At 39.4% G+C, this 14,718-nt stretch overlaps 1 protein-coding gene across 4 annotated transcripts in view; it reads right to left on the minus strand.

The window, feature by feature from the left end:
- ARHGEF10 (Rho guanine nucleotide exchange factor 10) overlaps positions 1-14,718 on the minus strand; it is a 199,537-nt gene that overhangs the window by 20,795 nt on the left and 164,024 nt on the right. For all 4 annotated transcript variants that reach the window (XM_089679527.1, XM_089679526.1, XM_089679524.1 and 1 more), the window contains 2 exons: positions 8,072-8,214; positions 2,650-2,824 (listed from right to left, as the gene is read on the minus strand). In XM_089679527.1, coding sequence (XP_089535653.1) covers positions 2,650-2,824; positions 8,072-8,214 — 318 coding nt within the window. The remainder of the gene's footprint in view (positions 1-2,649; positions 2,825-8,071; positions 8,215-14,718) is intronic.

The raw sequence follows: 14,718 nt of genomic DNA on the forward strand, positions 1-14,718 counted from the left end.
GAGTATGCATTAGATATCATAGCTATCCCCTCTTTTATTATGGTTATAATGAGCAAATATTTCCCTTCTTCAAACACATAAATAAGGGAAACAAAAGAAATCATACATGTGTTATATTGTGATAACCTTGTCACCAGCTCACTAACAGAAGGGCAGGATAAGCAAAACACACATGTGGAAAACCTATAGAAAGAGGTTTCCAGTTTCCTCCTAAATTTCCATCTGATTATATCACTGAACTTAATGTAAAATATTATTTTATGTGTTTTCTTCTTTTAAGGCAATAGTAGTTAATAGGGATGTACAAAATTGAAAATTTCCGCTTTGCTAAAATAATGCAAATATGGATAATGTGAAGAAATGTCACCATCTTGACAAAATATATCATAGTCAATAGGGGTAGGTGACAAAGTGTTTTTTTAATGTTGCAACAGGATATAAATGGATTCTGAGAGTTAGGGAAGCTCCTTACAACAGTCATGAACCTGTTCTTGTATGGCCCCTCATCAGCTCCGAACGTGGTAAAAAGTTTTTTTTTTAAATAAACATGGCATAGGGGTTGATTTACTAAAACTGGAGTGTGCAAAAATTGGTGCAGCTCTGCATAGTAACCAGTCAGCTTCCAGGTTATGTTTGCAAAGCTTATTTTAAGAAGCTGAAGTTAGAAGCTGATTGGCTGTCATGCACAGCTGCACCAGATTTTTCACTCTCCAGTTTTAGTAAATTAACCCCTATGCCCCATGGTTTTACAAATTTGTTTGCTGCAAGCATGATGTCACAAATGCCCATTTTCTGTTGGTTTGTTGCCCGCATATTATCACAATTACCCATTTATTGCACATTATTATCACAATAGCCCATGCATTATGGTTACCCATTTATTTCCCAATCCAGTATTGTAAGGATTGCCTACGTATAGTCAGCACTGTTTGTTCAGCGGACCATATTATAATAATTTAAACAGCTGCAGGCTTTTAAACTGAGGTGCTATCATTCCCATGCTTCGCTATGGTTCACTATGTACTAGAGCCTTTTTGGGTGAGGGGGGATTTACTAAAACTGAAGAGTGCAAAATCTGGTGCAGCTCTGCATAGAAACCAATCATATTCCAGGTTTTATTGTCAAAGCTTAATTGAACAAGCTGATGTTAGAAGCTGAATGACTACCGTGTACAGCTGCACTAGCATGCACCAGTTTTAGTAAATCTCCTCCTTTTTTCACCATAGCATGCAAAGCATGGGAGCAGGGAGCATTTACATTTACTTCATTGCATATCTCCATTATTAACCACCTTCCAAAGGCTCGCAGTACTACAGGCAGCTACAGGCCGGGCAACATCAGTACGTCACTCTGGCTGCACCAACACAGGGGGGTGCTGCGTGCCGGAGCCCCCTCCAAGCATCCACAGCGGAATGCAGATCCCGGTTAACAGGACCCACAATGTCAACAAAGCGGTTATGAATCAATGTGATTCATAACAGCCTGCTTCCTTTTCTAGTAAGCTGTGATTGGCTCACAGCTCTCACATGGTACATGGGTCAATCAAAGCACCCTGTTCCATGTGATCAGCTGTAGCTAATCCCAGATAACTAGTATTTTGAACTATCATGAACTTAACCCATTCATGCAAGTTCAAAGCAAGCATTGCATTGCAGGAGCAATAATCTTAAATGCTCTTGCAAAACAGTATAAAGAAAAACCCGTATCACCCCCCAGAGAAGTACAATGTTACTATGGTAATACTGCACTACTCTGATGAAAGTATTTTGAAAAATAATAAAAAAAATAATGTTAAAAAAATATATAGAATTTTTTTTTCTTCTGTAAGTACTTGCCAACCACCCGCCCGCAAGAGGTGGCTCTGGGCAAAGCGACATAACCAAATGTCACTTTCTATTTCTGGGTGTGAACGCACATGCGTGCACCCCCCCCGTTGCCCCCTCTGTCGATCCATGGAGAGAAGAGAGAACACCACGCTGTAAGTAAAAGAACTACATTTTACACACACATTTTACAGTTTGATCACCCCGATAACCCTATCATTGCCCCATCACCCAGCCAGTGCCATTAGTACAGTGTCAGTATATAGAACTGTTCACTGATCACTGTATTACTATATATATATATATATATATATATATATATATATATATATATATATATATATATAAACAGTGATTATCAAATACCACCAAAAGAAAGCTATATTTGCATGAAAAAAGGACATAAATTTTGTTAGGTTACAGCTTTGCATGGTCACGCAATTATCAGTTGAAATAGCGCAGTGCCGAATAGCAAAAAATGGCCTGGTCAGGAAGAGGGGATAACCTTCCAGGGCTGAAGTGATTAATGTAAACTGTGAACAAGTGTGATGTTTTTATTTTGAACTCTGTTCATAACCTATTTATTAGAACCTGTATGAAGCTTCACATAGGAGTAACTGACTTCTTGGAAAACGGAGAAGAGAAAATATTGAATGAAAATTTTGTGCAATGTAGCAGAGCATGTGGTACAAACTGCTGTGATGATTAAATAAAATGGATATCATTCATACCTTGTAAAAAATGGGAAACATTCATGAATGTGTTATGTCAATGCAATATATTTATGAGAACTTTTAAAGCCCCATTAAATAAATGTAAAAGCTACCTGACAACATGTTGTGAACTGGAGTTGCTATGTTAATATCTTGCAGATGTTCAAATGTCTCTGTGTGGAACAGACGCAATGTGGAGCCAGATGTAAAGGCAATCCAGATTCCCACTCCGGCCACCGCCATGTGAGAAATCACCATGCCTTCCTCTTGATGAGCTTCAAACTGGTGCTAAAAAAAAGGCAAAATAAAAATGTAATATTTTACAATATAATAGTAAAATACACTGTATAAGCAAGTAAATCCATTTCATAAGAGTAAAAACTTAACGTGTATAGAAACTGTAGCAATGAACTGCTCTTATTTGCTCCTTTTGGTCTGTTAAATGAACAACTAAAGTGTTTTGTTACATCTGTTCAATAGGTACAAAAAAGCCCAACAATTTCATCAATATATTTACATGATGATCTGGACAGTGGTCTTGTTGGCACCACCCAGCAAGACAAAAAGAAGGATTTTGATATACCTGTAAATTCCAGATTTTGGAGTACAGTACAGGACACAGGCAACGTATTCTTTCACCATGCGTTTTAGGCTTGTAATTTTAGGTGATTGAACACTAACAAGCTTTTGAGGACACATCCCCTGGGACATCAGCCCTATAACTCCACCCCACTCTGAGTGTCCTCAGTTTGGTAGCAAGCAATGCAGAGCAATAAGAGTTATGGAAGGTGTGTCCTGTATTGTAATCCAAGATATAAAATTCACAGGTAAGTCAAATTTCCTCTTATCTCATTCGTACAGTACAGGACACATGCAACATATTCATACACAATGGGACATCACAAACCAAAGATACAGCAGACCTGCATCAACAGGCGCAAAAACACCACGAGTAATAATTACCCAGGTTCAGAGTGGTGATGCAAGAACTATGCTGCCGAAACCTGCATCATTAGAACACAAAACATGTACCTGGTATCTTGAAAGTAGGAACTGAAGACCAGGTAATGGCCTGACAGAGTTGAATGATAGAGGAGTGAAACCTAAATGTCCAGGATTCTCCAACAATTGTGGTGGAGTGTGCCTGTAACATTGCAAAAGGAGGCATTTGTGATGCACGTAAGAGCTAGTGATTAAACAAGTTATCCTCCAAGTCTGGTGATTCTGAAAGCTGCATGCCCTTTGTGATGGCAGCAGGAAAAACAAACAACTCTGTTGAAAGAAGAAACAGTATTTCTGATAACAGGCAGACAATGAGTGGAGACCTCCTTAGGATGCTTGAGAGCAAGGTCTAAGGATGGTAGCACAGTGTTCTCATTGTGAATTATCAGGCAGGGCTCTTAGCAGGAAAGAGTCACTAGTTTTGAGATGTGTTACATATTGTAGATGCTATTGTTACCAGAAAAGACAACCATGTTAGCCAGGGATTCACAGAAAGTGTCCCAATCATTGAAAGGGTTGTTTCTACAAGGGAGCAAGTAGTAGGTTGAGGTCAGGGGACACAGGGTGCCAAAATGGGGTCTGATACAAGAAGGAACATGAATAATATTTGTGCAAGTAGTATTGAGCTGAACTTTCCTGGGTTCGGTTCGGCAGGGGTTTGCAGAACTTCAAAGAAGTTCGGATGCGGAACTCCACGATGGCAGACGAACCTGTCAAATTAAAAAGGCCCATTTTGTAGGCTTTTAGGGAAGGGAACATAAAAAGCATGGGGGGATGACTACTACCCTGGAAAACATGTACCAATGCAAAAACAATTTAAAAAAATTCCATGCAGCCGGGAGCAGTGATTTCTCAACCCTGACATTTAAAAAATAAAAAGATTTTTCAATTGCAGGCAAATGATATCTCCTGCTTCTTTTTTTGAAAAACAAAATGGCACAGAGACCCCAAGGGTTCCCCAAAATACATTGTAGATTCCGAAGGGACTTTTATCTATTGTGGGGGAACTTTTGAAGTGTTTGTGTGCTATTTCTTTTTTGTTTTTAAAGAAGCCAGCAATTAAGTTTTCTTTCCCAGAAATTTAAACTGTCATTTTTTTTCTTTGTAAATGTGATTTTTGCACATCCTACAGCAAGAATGAAAAAAAAGTTCTCCAAAAATATATACCAGACCCTTTAAGTCTGGTACATATTTTAATGGAGGCTCAACAAAAAATGTAACTCCAAAAAAAAAAAAAAAAAAAAAGTAACTTCACTTTTGTTGTGAAAAAAATATTTCCCTCTAGGTGATCAATGTACATTGTAAGGGTTTAAACAAACTTTGTTGCAGATGCCTGCCTTTTGTTATTCTGAAGCAATAGTGGTTTGTCTATCTGTGTCCCTGGGCAAAGTGAATCTGTATGGGAGTGACTTTATAATTATCAATCAGCTGCTGCACCTGCAGGGCTCTAATGAGAAATGTGACAGGGTCTGCATCTATTCAGAAATTATATCCCTTTGGCAGTATCCTACCAAAAATGCAATTTTTGTTGCAGGGGATGCCCAAAACCCGATTTGTATTTTAGTGCACACTTCTCAGAAAATCAGTGAGCCAATCAATCACACAAGCAGGAAATGACAAACAATGACACCATCCCTGTATACCATAATGCATTGCATTTTACAGTAAATTACTATGCTGCAGATGATAAAGGAAAGGTATTTTTTTAAAATAACATTCAATTACAATATGACTTGTGTGGCACATGTACATGCTATATTATTTTTTTTTCCATTTATTCCCACAAATGTGGACTTCTCCTTTAAGCATGCAGCCTGGCTTGCCAGGAAAAGGGGGGACTTTCTCCTGAACCATACTAGGCCACATGCTCTCAACATGGGGTGTGCCTTGCCAGGGGAGACCCCTCCTGGCCTCGACTTCTCAACCACAACAATGGTTGTGAGGGTCTGGGGGTATGGGGCTCATCGTAATCTGGAAGCCCCCTTTATTAATAAGGGGGACCCCATATACCAGCTCCCCCTTAAGTAAACGGGTATGAAGAACATAGCGCCCTTACTCATTCACACACAAAAATAGATGTAATCTAGAAATAAAGACATCAATGTCCTTTATTTAAAGAAAATAAAAATTCTCCAGAAGAGTCCCTCATTCAAATTCCATTGTCAATCACAATGCCTACTGCTGCAAAACAAAAAAAACACCAAACAGTTGCCTGCTGCACTTGATCGATCCAAAACAGCAACACTGTTACTGTCTTCGCCATAGCTACAAGTGAGGGTATTCCCCCATGGGGCACTTGAGTAGACCGAGGGAGATAGAGTAAGCATGTCCAGTAGGAGTATGCAGTAACCCAGATGCAGATCATCCTGCAATGAATCCTCAAGGCAAAAGGGCAGGAGGAAGGGTCACACAGTGGTGTGATATAACACCTGATTACCTCCCGGAGACTTAAGTGCCAAGTTTAACCACTTGATAACCGGGCTATAGCTGAATGATAGCTACAGAATGGTTGTTCAGTTCTGGGAAAGCGTCATACGATGTCCTCCCAGAACGCGCCCCCGGCGCTGTCTGTGAATGCTGTGTCCTATGGACACATCTAATCACATGACAGGGTAAAAGGCCAATCACAGCGGCCTTTTACCATGTGATCAGCTGTGTCCAATGACAGATGATCACAAAGTAAATACAGTTGCTGGTTATTGGCAGCACTTTCCTCATGTTGTCACAGAGTGTGGAAAGTACTGCTGATAACCAGCAGGTGTCACAGAGGACATCTGCACTGAATCAAGGCACTGGATTATCAGTGCCTTGACTATCAGTGCAGCTTCAAAAGTGCCCAGCAGTGGTGCCCATTAGTGCCCAGTAGCACCACCCATCAGTGCTACCCACCAGTGCCAGCCATCATTACCCACCTTTGCCGCCTATTAGTGCCCATAAGTGCTGCATACCAGTGCAGCATCATCAGTGCCTCCTCCTCAATTCCCACCAGTGCTGCCCATCAGGGCAGTCTCATCAACGCACATCAGTGAAGGAGAACATTTACCAGTTTGCAAAATTGTATAACAAAGAAAACTTTTTTTTGCTCTTTTTTCATTTATAGTGCAAAAAATTAAAAAACCCAGTGGCGAATATCACCAAAAGAAAGCTCTCTTTGTGTGAAAAAAATGATAAACATTTCATATGGGTACAGTATTACATGACTGTGCAATTGTCATTCAAAGTGTGACAGTGCTGAAAGCTGAAAATTGGCCCAGGCAGGAAGGGCGTAAAAGTGCCCGGTAGGCAAATGGTTAAAAAGTTTACACCGTAAAGTGAATACATTCCAGCCCCATTTTACACAGTAACAATCAAAGATACAGGGTGACTGTCTTACCTGTTCACAACTCTGAACTGTATATAAATTCCTGGCTTTGCCCATCACAGTTGGCATACCTCCAAAGGGGTCTGCAGGGACTGGGTTACATTGTGATGGACTAAACCCTGGATCTGTATAGCAACCTGAAGCCAAGTCAAAGCGTTTTATCAAATGCCAAGGTCAGTGCCCAGTGCAAGATCCAGTGTCCAAAACATTACAGGCCATTCCCACACTGTAGGTTCTAATTTCCATGGTTCTACCAAGGGTTGCACCAATCTGGATACACTGCTTCTGTAGACAGCAAGGTTGACTTTAGCGAGGTTGACTTTAGAAAAAATCTTTAGTAAAAAATAAAAGTAGGGACACTGGTTTCTCCAGAAAGAAAAAGAGGTCCATCACCTACAGACATTAGCAAAAAACTGAGTATTCACGGAGTGAGGTAGAGCTATAGGAGAGGGGCCCTGGGGGTTGGGGGGTGCTCTCAAAAGCTTGTTGAGGTATATTTGCCTAAAGAGACGAGCCTCTCATGTTGCCTTGTCCAGTACTGTATAATTATGATTCTCAATGTTTCAATCAACAAAGGAGCTGGGTGAAAATTTGTTGGCTGAACAGTGAAGAGGTAGAGTAAGGAGCTCCTATATTTCTATTCTGCCAGCAAAATAAACTACTGTAATGGTGGTAACAGCGACAAAACAAAACAAAGACAGCACTGAGTGATATTATCACATAAGCACATTGCACTTTCTTATATAGGAATGACATTCCCTTTACCACTGGGTGGACAACCCCCTTGATAACATTATCAGGAACACCTTGCATTCATTTAAAATATCTGGGAGAATGTATTGAACTAATTTCTATTGCTTTGATTAAATCTAACACTTCAATTTTATACCTGGTTGTAATATCTGCTCTAGAGATTATCCATGTTATGTACCATATAACAAAAAGATCTATAAACCAATTACATTTTTGCCTGGAGAAACATTCCAACCACTCTAATGTTCTAAAGGAACCGCAGCAGCTGAAAAAACTACTCTGAAGTTAAATGTCACAAACAAAATGGCATTATTAGCAAACAGCATCCTATTGCATAGTAAAATAATATATTATAATACTATATATCTTAGCCATGTTCATTTAATTTTGTTATGCATTCTATAGGAGTTTATACCTACTTCAGTATTATACGTTTCTCTGCCAATTATGAATATTTGTCCTCCAGATGCAGCCCATATAGTTCCTTCCATTACCAATAAACTCCGAACAGGTAAAACTCCTAATTTAATCAGCTTTGGAGAATCCACATTCCAAGACCCATCTAAATGCAAGAAATAAATAATAAAAAATCAATTATATGTAAAAAAAATACAAGGGTAAACAATCACTATACAGTTCAAATGGTCATACACTTTGAATTTTGGTGGAAATAAAATATGTTTCAAATATTTCTAGTCAAACAGTAGCTTTAAGAAGAAACACACACATCAAGGTCTGTGCAGAAATCAAATGTATATATTGCAAACACACATCCTTAAGTACCTCAATACTGGACACTTTTACTCCTTCTGTCCAGGCCAATTTTAAGCTTTCAGCACTGCCACATTTTGAATGACAATTACACGGTCATGCAACACTGTACTCAAATTCATAGTGGATAGTGTCACAGGAAAACCTGTGTAACAAACTGCGCCCACCCTATAGAATAAAATAAAATATCACCTGTAGTTTAAATACTGAAGCTGTGATGAGCCCAATAAGGCTCTCCGCTAGCTAAGAGATTGTCAGAGCTGGATTACGATTGTGTGGGTGTGGTGAAAAAACCCCCCATAAAAAATTCTAAAAATGAGGATGAGAATAAATAAATCAATCCAAGAGTACAATAAAAAAAAAAAAAAGAAATAACAGGAAGGCGCAAACACCTAGTGCATTACCAGCGATTCATTTTTATGAAATCCAATAAATACCAAGTGAATACTCACAAAAGTAGAAGAGGAAAGGACATTACAAACACAACATGCCACAGTATGGAAACCGTGTGGAAACATGCAGCCCTGCTAAGCTGGCAAACTGACGCATATTGAAGGCATACAACTTTATTCAGAGCTGAGCTCAGGACTGAAAGAGTGAGGCAGAGTTACTGTATAGAACAGGGGTAGGCAACCTGTGGCTCGCTAGCTGTTGTGGAACTACATTTCCCATGAGGCATTGCAACATTACAAAACGGACAGTTACAGCTATGACTTGCAGAGGCATGATGGACCTTGTAGTCCTGCAACAGCTGGAGAGCCGCAGGCTGTCTACCCCTGGTATAGAGGATGCACCACGGTGGAGGGAGGGGGGAGTGTTCTCAAACATTTGCCAGTGTCCAATCACCTGAAGGTATTTGCCTTTAACCCATGGTGTATGAATATGTTAACTGTGTCCTGTACTGTACTCTAATATAGGGAATTTACAGGTAAGTCAAAAGTCCTTTCCTGACCATAATACAGTACATGAAGACAATTACAGTACATATTAAAGTTTATATCAAAGGCTTTTTTGCCGGATATTATTATAAAGGATTTATATAGTGCCAACAGTTTGCACAGCGCTTTACAATATAAAAGGAGATAGGACAGTTACAAAACAATAAAAAATAAGAGGGCCCTGCTCATAAGGAGCTTACAATCTAATAGATAAGCTTTACATTGAATGATAAAGTAGAATAAATCACTCATTTTGGGTGTCCTACGTGTGTGAGTGTTGCTGCATTATATAAAACTATTAGAATAATTTTTCACAATTTAGAATGGGGTGCCTCAAGACTGTCCGTAATTTTAAAGGGTGTCTTGAATAAAAAAAGGTTGAAAAACACTGATCAAGATAACCCATAGTGCTCTAATAATCCTTTGGCACAAAGGTTGCAAACAGACAAAACATTTGTTTAAAAACCTTTGTTTAACCCCTTCCCTTTAAGAGTTTCAGAAGGCGGAGCGGGTTTAAGGATCATGTGACCACCGTGACACGCTGTCACGGCGGTCACATGATCGGGAAAGGTCCCAATCGAAAGCGCAGACCGGGACCTTTCTGTGAGTACCGGACATGTGTGCCGGGAGTGCGCTCTCAGCATATATGTTTTTTCTTACCTGAATGCAAATGTGCGGCCGCTCGGCGTCTAGGCCCAGACGCCAGGAGGCCGAACATTTGTGTGCGACCGGCGTAAAGGGGTTAAAAAAAAACAATTAACCACTTGCCCTCCTGAGGATTTACCCCCCTTCCTGATCAGGCCATTTTTTACTTTACGGCACTGCGTTACTTTAACTGACAATTGCGTGGTCATGCAACACTGCACCCAAATTAAATTTACATAATTTTTTAATTTTTTTTCCCAATGAATTGAGCTTTCTTTTGGTGGTATTTGATCATGTGTTTTTTATTTTTTGTGCTATAAAAAAAAAAAAAAAAAAAGATTGACAATGTTGAGAAAAAAAAACCAGTATTTTTGACTTTTTGCTATTAAACCTGTCCAGTAAAAATTAAAAAAAAAAAATCAAATTTCATCATAAATTTAGGTCAGAATATATTGTGCTACATGTCTTTGCTAAACGAAAAATCCCAATACGTGTAAATTAATTGGTTTACATGAAAGTTATAGCATTTACAAATGGAGGTATATATACTGGAATTTTTAATTTTTTTTATTTACTAGTAATGGTGGCGATCAGCGACTTATAGCGGGACTGTGGCAGGCATTCTGTCACTGGGAGGAACTGACTTGGTGTCACTGACATCCCCAGTGACACCAATACAGTGATCAGTGCTACAAAAAGAAAAAAAAAAAAAAAGCACTGACACTGTACTAATGGCACTAGGCAGGAAGGGGTTAACATGAGGGGCGATCAAAGGGTCAACTGTGTGCTGGAAGTGTTTTACTGGGGGCCGTGCCAGTGTGCTTCACTGTGAGCACACTGCTCTGGATGGGTGTGCTGTGCACAGCCATCCAGAGCAGTGTGTCCGAGCCGACAGGGAGGAGGACTGTTAGTAAACAAAGCAGCCCTCCTCCCCATCAGAGATCCTTGGCAATCACCAGGCAACGGCGGGGAATCACCAGCCGGGACCTGGTGATTGAAAGCCGCGCAAGTGCCCCCTACCCTAAAATGCAAAATCACATATATATACGTGATTTTGCGTTTCCCCGCCACCTTGTAGCAGTATATTTGCTATAGGGCAGCGGTGAAGCGGTTAAAATACTGATCAAACGCTATCAACACATCTAGAGTTTTTGGTTGTCAGATATCGAACACAATTTGAATTTCTACCATATATATATACATATATATATATATATATATATATATACACACACATATACATACACACACAACATGCTTACTATACAACAACTTTCAATTACACCATTTTGAATTTAAATGGAATGTGACAAGGGGGTTTATCAGTTAGGCCTCATTCACATGAGTGTGCTTAAGCGTACACCCTTGTGAGGAGGGCAATGTTTTGCCTGCACAGGATGTACAGGTGTACCGAGCATCTATGTGCAGGCAGTCCCACTGCAGTCATTTGGGACAAAGCAGCTGCACAGACAGCCACTGCTCCCAGTCAACAACAGTGTGGGTGAGGGGACTCAAACTCACATAGATGTCAAATTTAGAGCAGCGGCTGTTCAGCTTTTGCGTCCCAATTAACATTCATGGGACACCTGTGCATCCCGTGCAGGCAAAACATGGTTCTCACACAGGTGTATGTTAAAAGCAGGAGCGGACTGACCATTTAGGCACTCAGGCACTGCACGGGGTCAGTAAGGGGCCCCATGGGATGCCCCTGGTACCTTTCATATGTTTTTTTTGGGTGTGGTTTGACTGTGGGAGAGGACACGGGGCCCCATGATTTCCTATTGCCCGGGGGCCCCATGAGTTGTCAGTCCGCCCCTGGTTAAGTGTGTTCATATGAAGGAGGCCTAAAAGCCAATCACTATATATGTACTCTCAAGTCATAATTTGAGGATTATTGGAAAGCAACAATTTATCTGAAAAGGCATTTATGAACTGTATTGTTAAACTTTATTCTGAACTCAAACTTAGATGGCTATGCTACCAGAAAGAAACGAAAAATAGTCATGTTGTTTACATTTGCATTCAACTGCATTTATAAGATATTGTTGGATTTTCCATATGTATTCTGTATGTGCTGGAATTCACAAAGCTGGGACAGATTAGACCTGGATGGCTGCTATTGGCAGGCTACATGGTTATTATCCCTCTGGAACAGACTATCTGGCACCAACTTCTATGTGGTTACAGCATGGTGCCATGCAATAAATGGCATACAACCCCTACTGCTAATTAGGAACATTGTATATTAAAGAAAATCTCAAACTCTGATGCTAAAACTGTGAACTGCAGTACATATATATCATTAATATATGTTTAAATTAATAGTATACTACTTTGAAAGTATATTAGAATTGCAATTCACCACTAGTCTGTTTTTGTGCATATATACTGTATCAAGACATTTTGAGACTTGTTTTATTAAATGCTATCATGGTTGGTGTTTTGTCACTTCACCTGAATGTGCCAAAACCGCTTTATTTTAATTATGTTTTAAACCAGTGATAAAAAAACATATTTGTCATGTGAGTACAGTTATAAAATAATAAAACCAATGAAAAGTTATTTTTACCTGTAGTAACCCATTTACAGTTATGAAGGGACATTACAGTGGCTTAAATTGTTTGCTCTATTAATAGTATTGCCAGAGCAAACAATTATAAGTGCTATTGATCCTGAGGGCAAGGCATTTATCTTCTTTGCAGACAACTTTATCCCTTTGAAGGGAACTATAGTAAATATTGTAAAACAAATATTCACTTTTCTTTTACAACAAGGACATTTAGATCTGTTAGTTATGAGCATTTTTTTCATGCTTAAAATGGTTCTAAAGCCTAAACATTATTTAACTTAAAAATGTATAGGTAACAGTATTGCCCCCTCACCCGGTGTATACTTACCTGAGTCCTCATTTGATCTGACACTGTGCTCATCAGTAGCAGCTCCCCTCACTCTCACAGGCTTTGCTGAGGAGCCATTGGCTCCTGGGGGGCAGGAAGTTGGGGCTCTGCCATTTTGTCTTTGTCCATAGACACACACAGTGCAGCTTGGGATCAAGCTTGCAAGTGTGCAACAATAAGAAGTGGCTTCCAGTGGTGGCACACCAAGAAGAGGAGGAGCAAGGATCTCCAGTGGGGTACTCAAGAAGAGGAGGTCCGGGAACACTCTGTGCAATTAAATTGCACACAGCAGGTAAGTATAAGTCTGTTTGTTATTTAAAGAAAATAGAGTTTACAACAGGAGTGTCCATCCAGCAGCCCAAGACAGCTATGAATGTGGCCGAACACAAAATTGTAAACTTTAAAATGTTGATTTTTGGGAAGGGGGGAGACATTTAAAATGCATTTACACTTAGCAAACACAGGCAGTCAAGGAAAAATTTTACAGTGTCTCTTTACTGGACTTTTATAAGTTTTATCATCCCAAGGGAAGATAAAATCACAATCATGCCTTATTCATATCATGAGTTTTGGCAGCATCCTAATAATTTCAAGAATGAGACACATGAAGGGCAAATTGGAATCAAAATAACTGATGAGCATCTTGAGAATTCATTGGAAATTGCTACCACATCCATCAAACCAGATATTGATGCGTTAGTTTAAAACAGCATCAAATATCGCACTATTTTTATGTTGCCCTCTTTTACTTTTATAATAAAAATATAACAAAAAAATGAGGTTTATTACTCAGATAAGGAATATTATCTGTATCAGCAATCATTAACGTGTGCTCTGCCCATCTTTTTCTGCTCATCAGCTATTCTTATTAAATTTTATGTGGCCAAAGACAACTCCCCCTATTCTAGTGTGGCCCAGGAAAGTCAAAATGTTGACACCCCTGGTTTACAATCACTTTAAAGCAATCTACAAATAATTATATACAATTGACATCTTCTAGTAGGGTTTAATCAGATAACCTACACATACTGTATTATTACCTGTATTAGTACCTGTAGATACCTGAAAAGGATGAATCTATAATTTTACCATATAATCTTTTTTATGCCGTGTGCATATGCTGTGCAAAGGCGTATTCCTGCATGAACTCTAGAGCATAAATTTTATTTGATGGCTCCCAGAGGCAGTTCAATTTCTGACTGTTGACTCAGATCTGTCAAAATAGCTGGATTCTACTGTATCTTCTATGAATATGGTATATAAGGCCTGGGTTGGGTTCTGAATGTAGCATTGAATAAATGCATGTAGCTATAAATACAGTGGTTAGCCTACAGATCATTGTTTCCAATGCCTCCTTAACTCTCTTTTTCACTTACTAGAAAAATTCCATCACTCTGAAAAGAATAATTCTTTAACATTAGCTTAGACAAAGGTTCATATGCTGCAGGAACTGAATATTGTCCAGATAAAACTGCAATAGTCCACAAAGGTCTATATCTTTGTTTGTGAGCGGAGTGGAGCCTGAACTCATCGTTTGACAGGTCAAAGTACTTACACATGTATTTCAAAATAAAGCTTCTAGGCTGACTTAATAAAATGGCAATTTCAAGTGCACCTGTCAGATATACAGTAAAGTACAGGCATGTGACAAAGGGGTCCTGCATGGCTCCAAAAGGGTGCCTTCCTACTCAGTGATGTGATCTTTCTTCAATAAAAACCTTTGGACGCTATCTGAAGATGCATGTTATGCTGGCAAATATGTACATTTATCTGTGACATTTGCAGTCCCCAGCTGGCTGTTGCTGCAGCACTCGC

This window comes from Staurois parvus, unplaced genomic scaffold (genome assembly GCF_062004578.1).
Source record: "Staurois parvus isolate SC_StPar_1 unplaced genomic scaffold, SC_StPar_1.0 ptg000226l, whole genome shotgun sequence".
In the NCBI taxonomy this organism is placed as follows: domain Eukaryota; kingdom Metazoa; phylum Chordata; class Amphibia; order Anura; family Ranidae; genus Staurois; species Staurois parvus.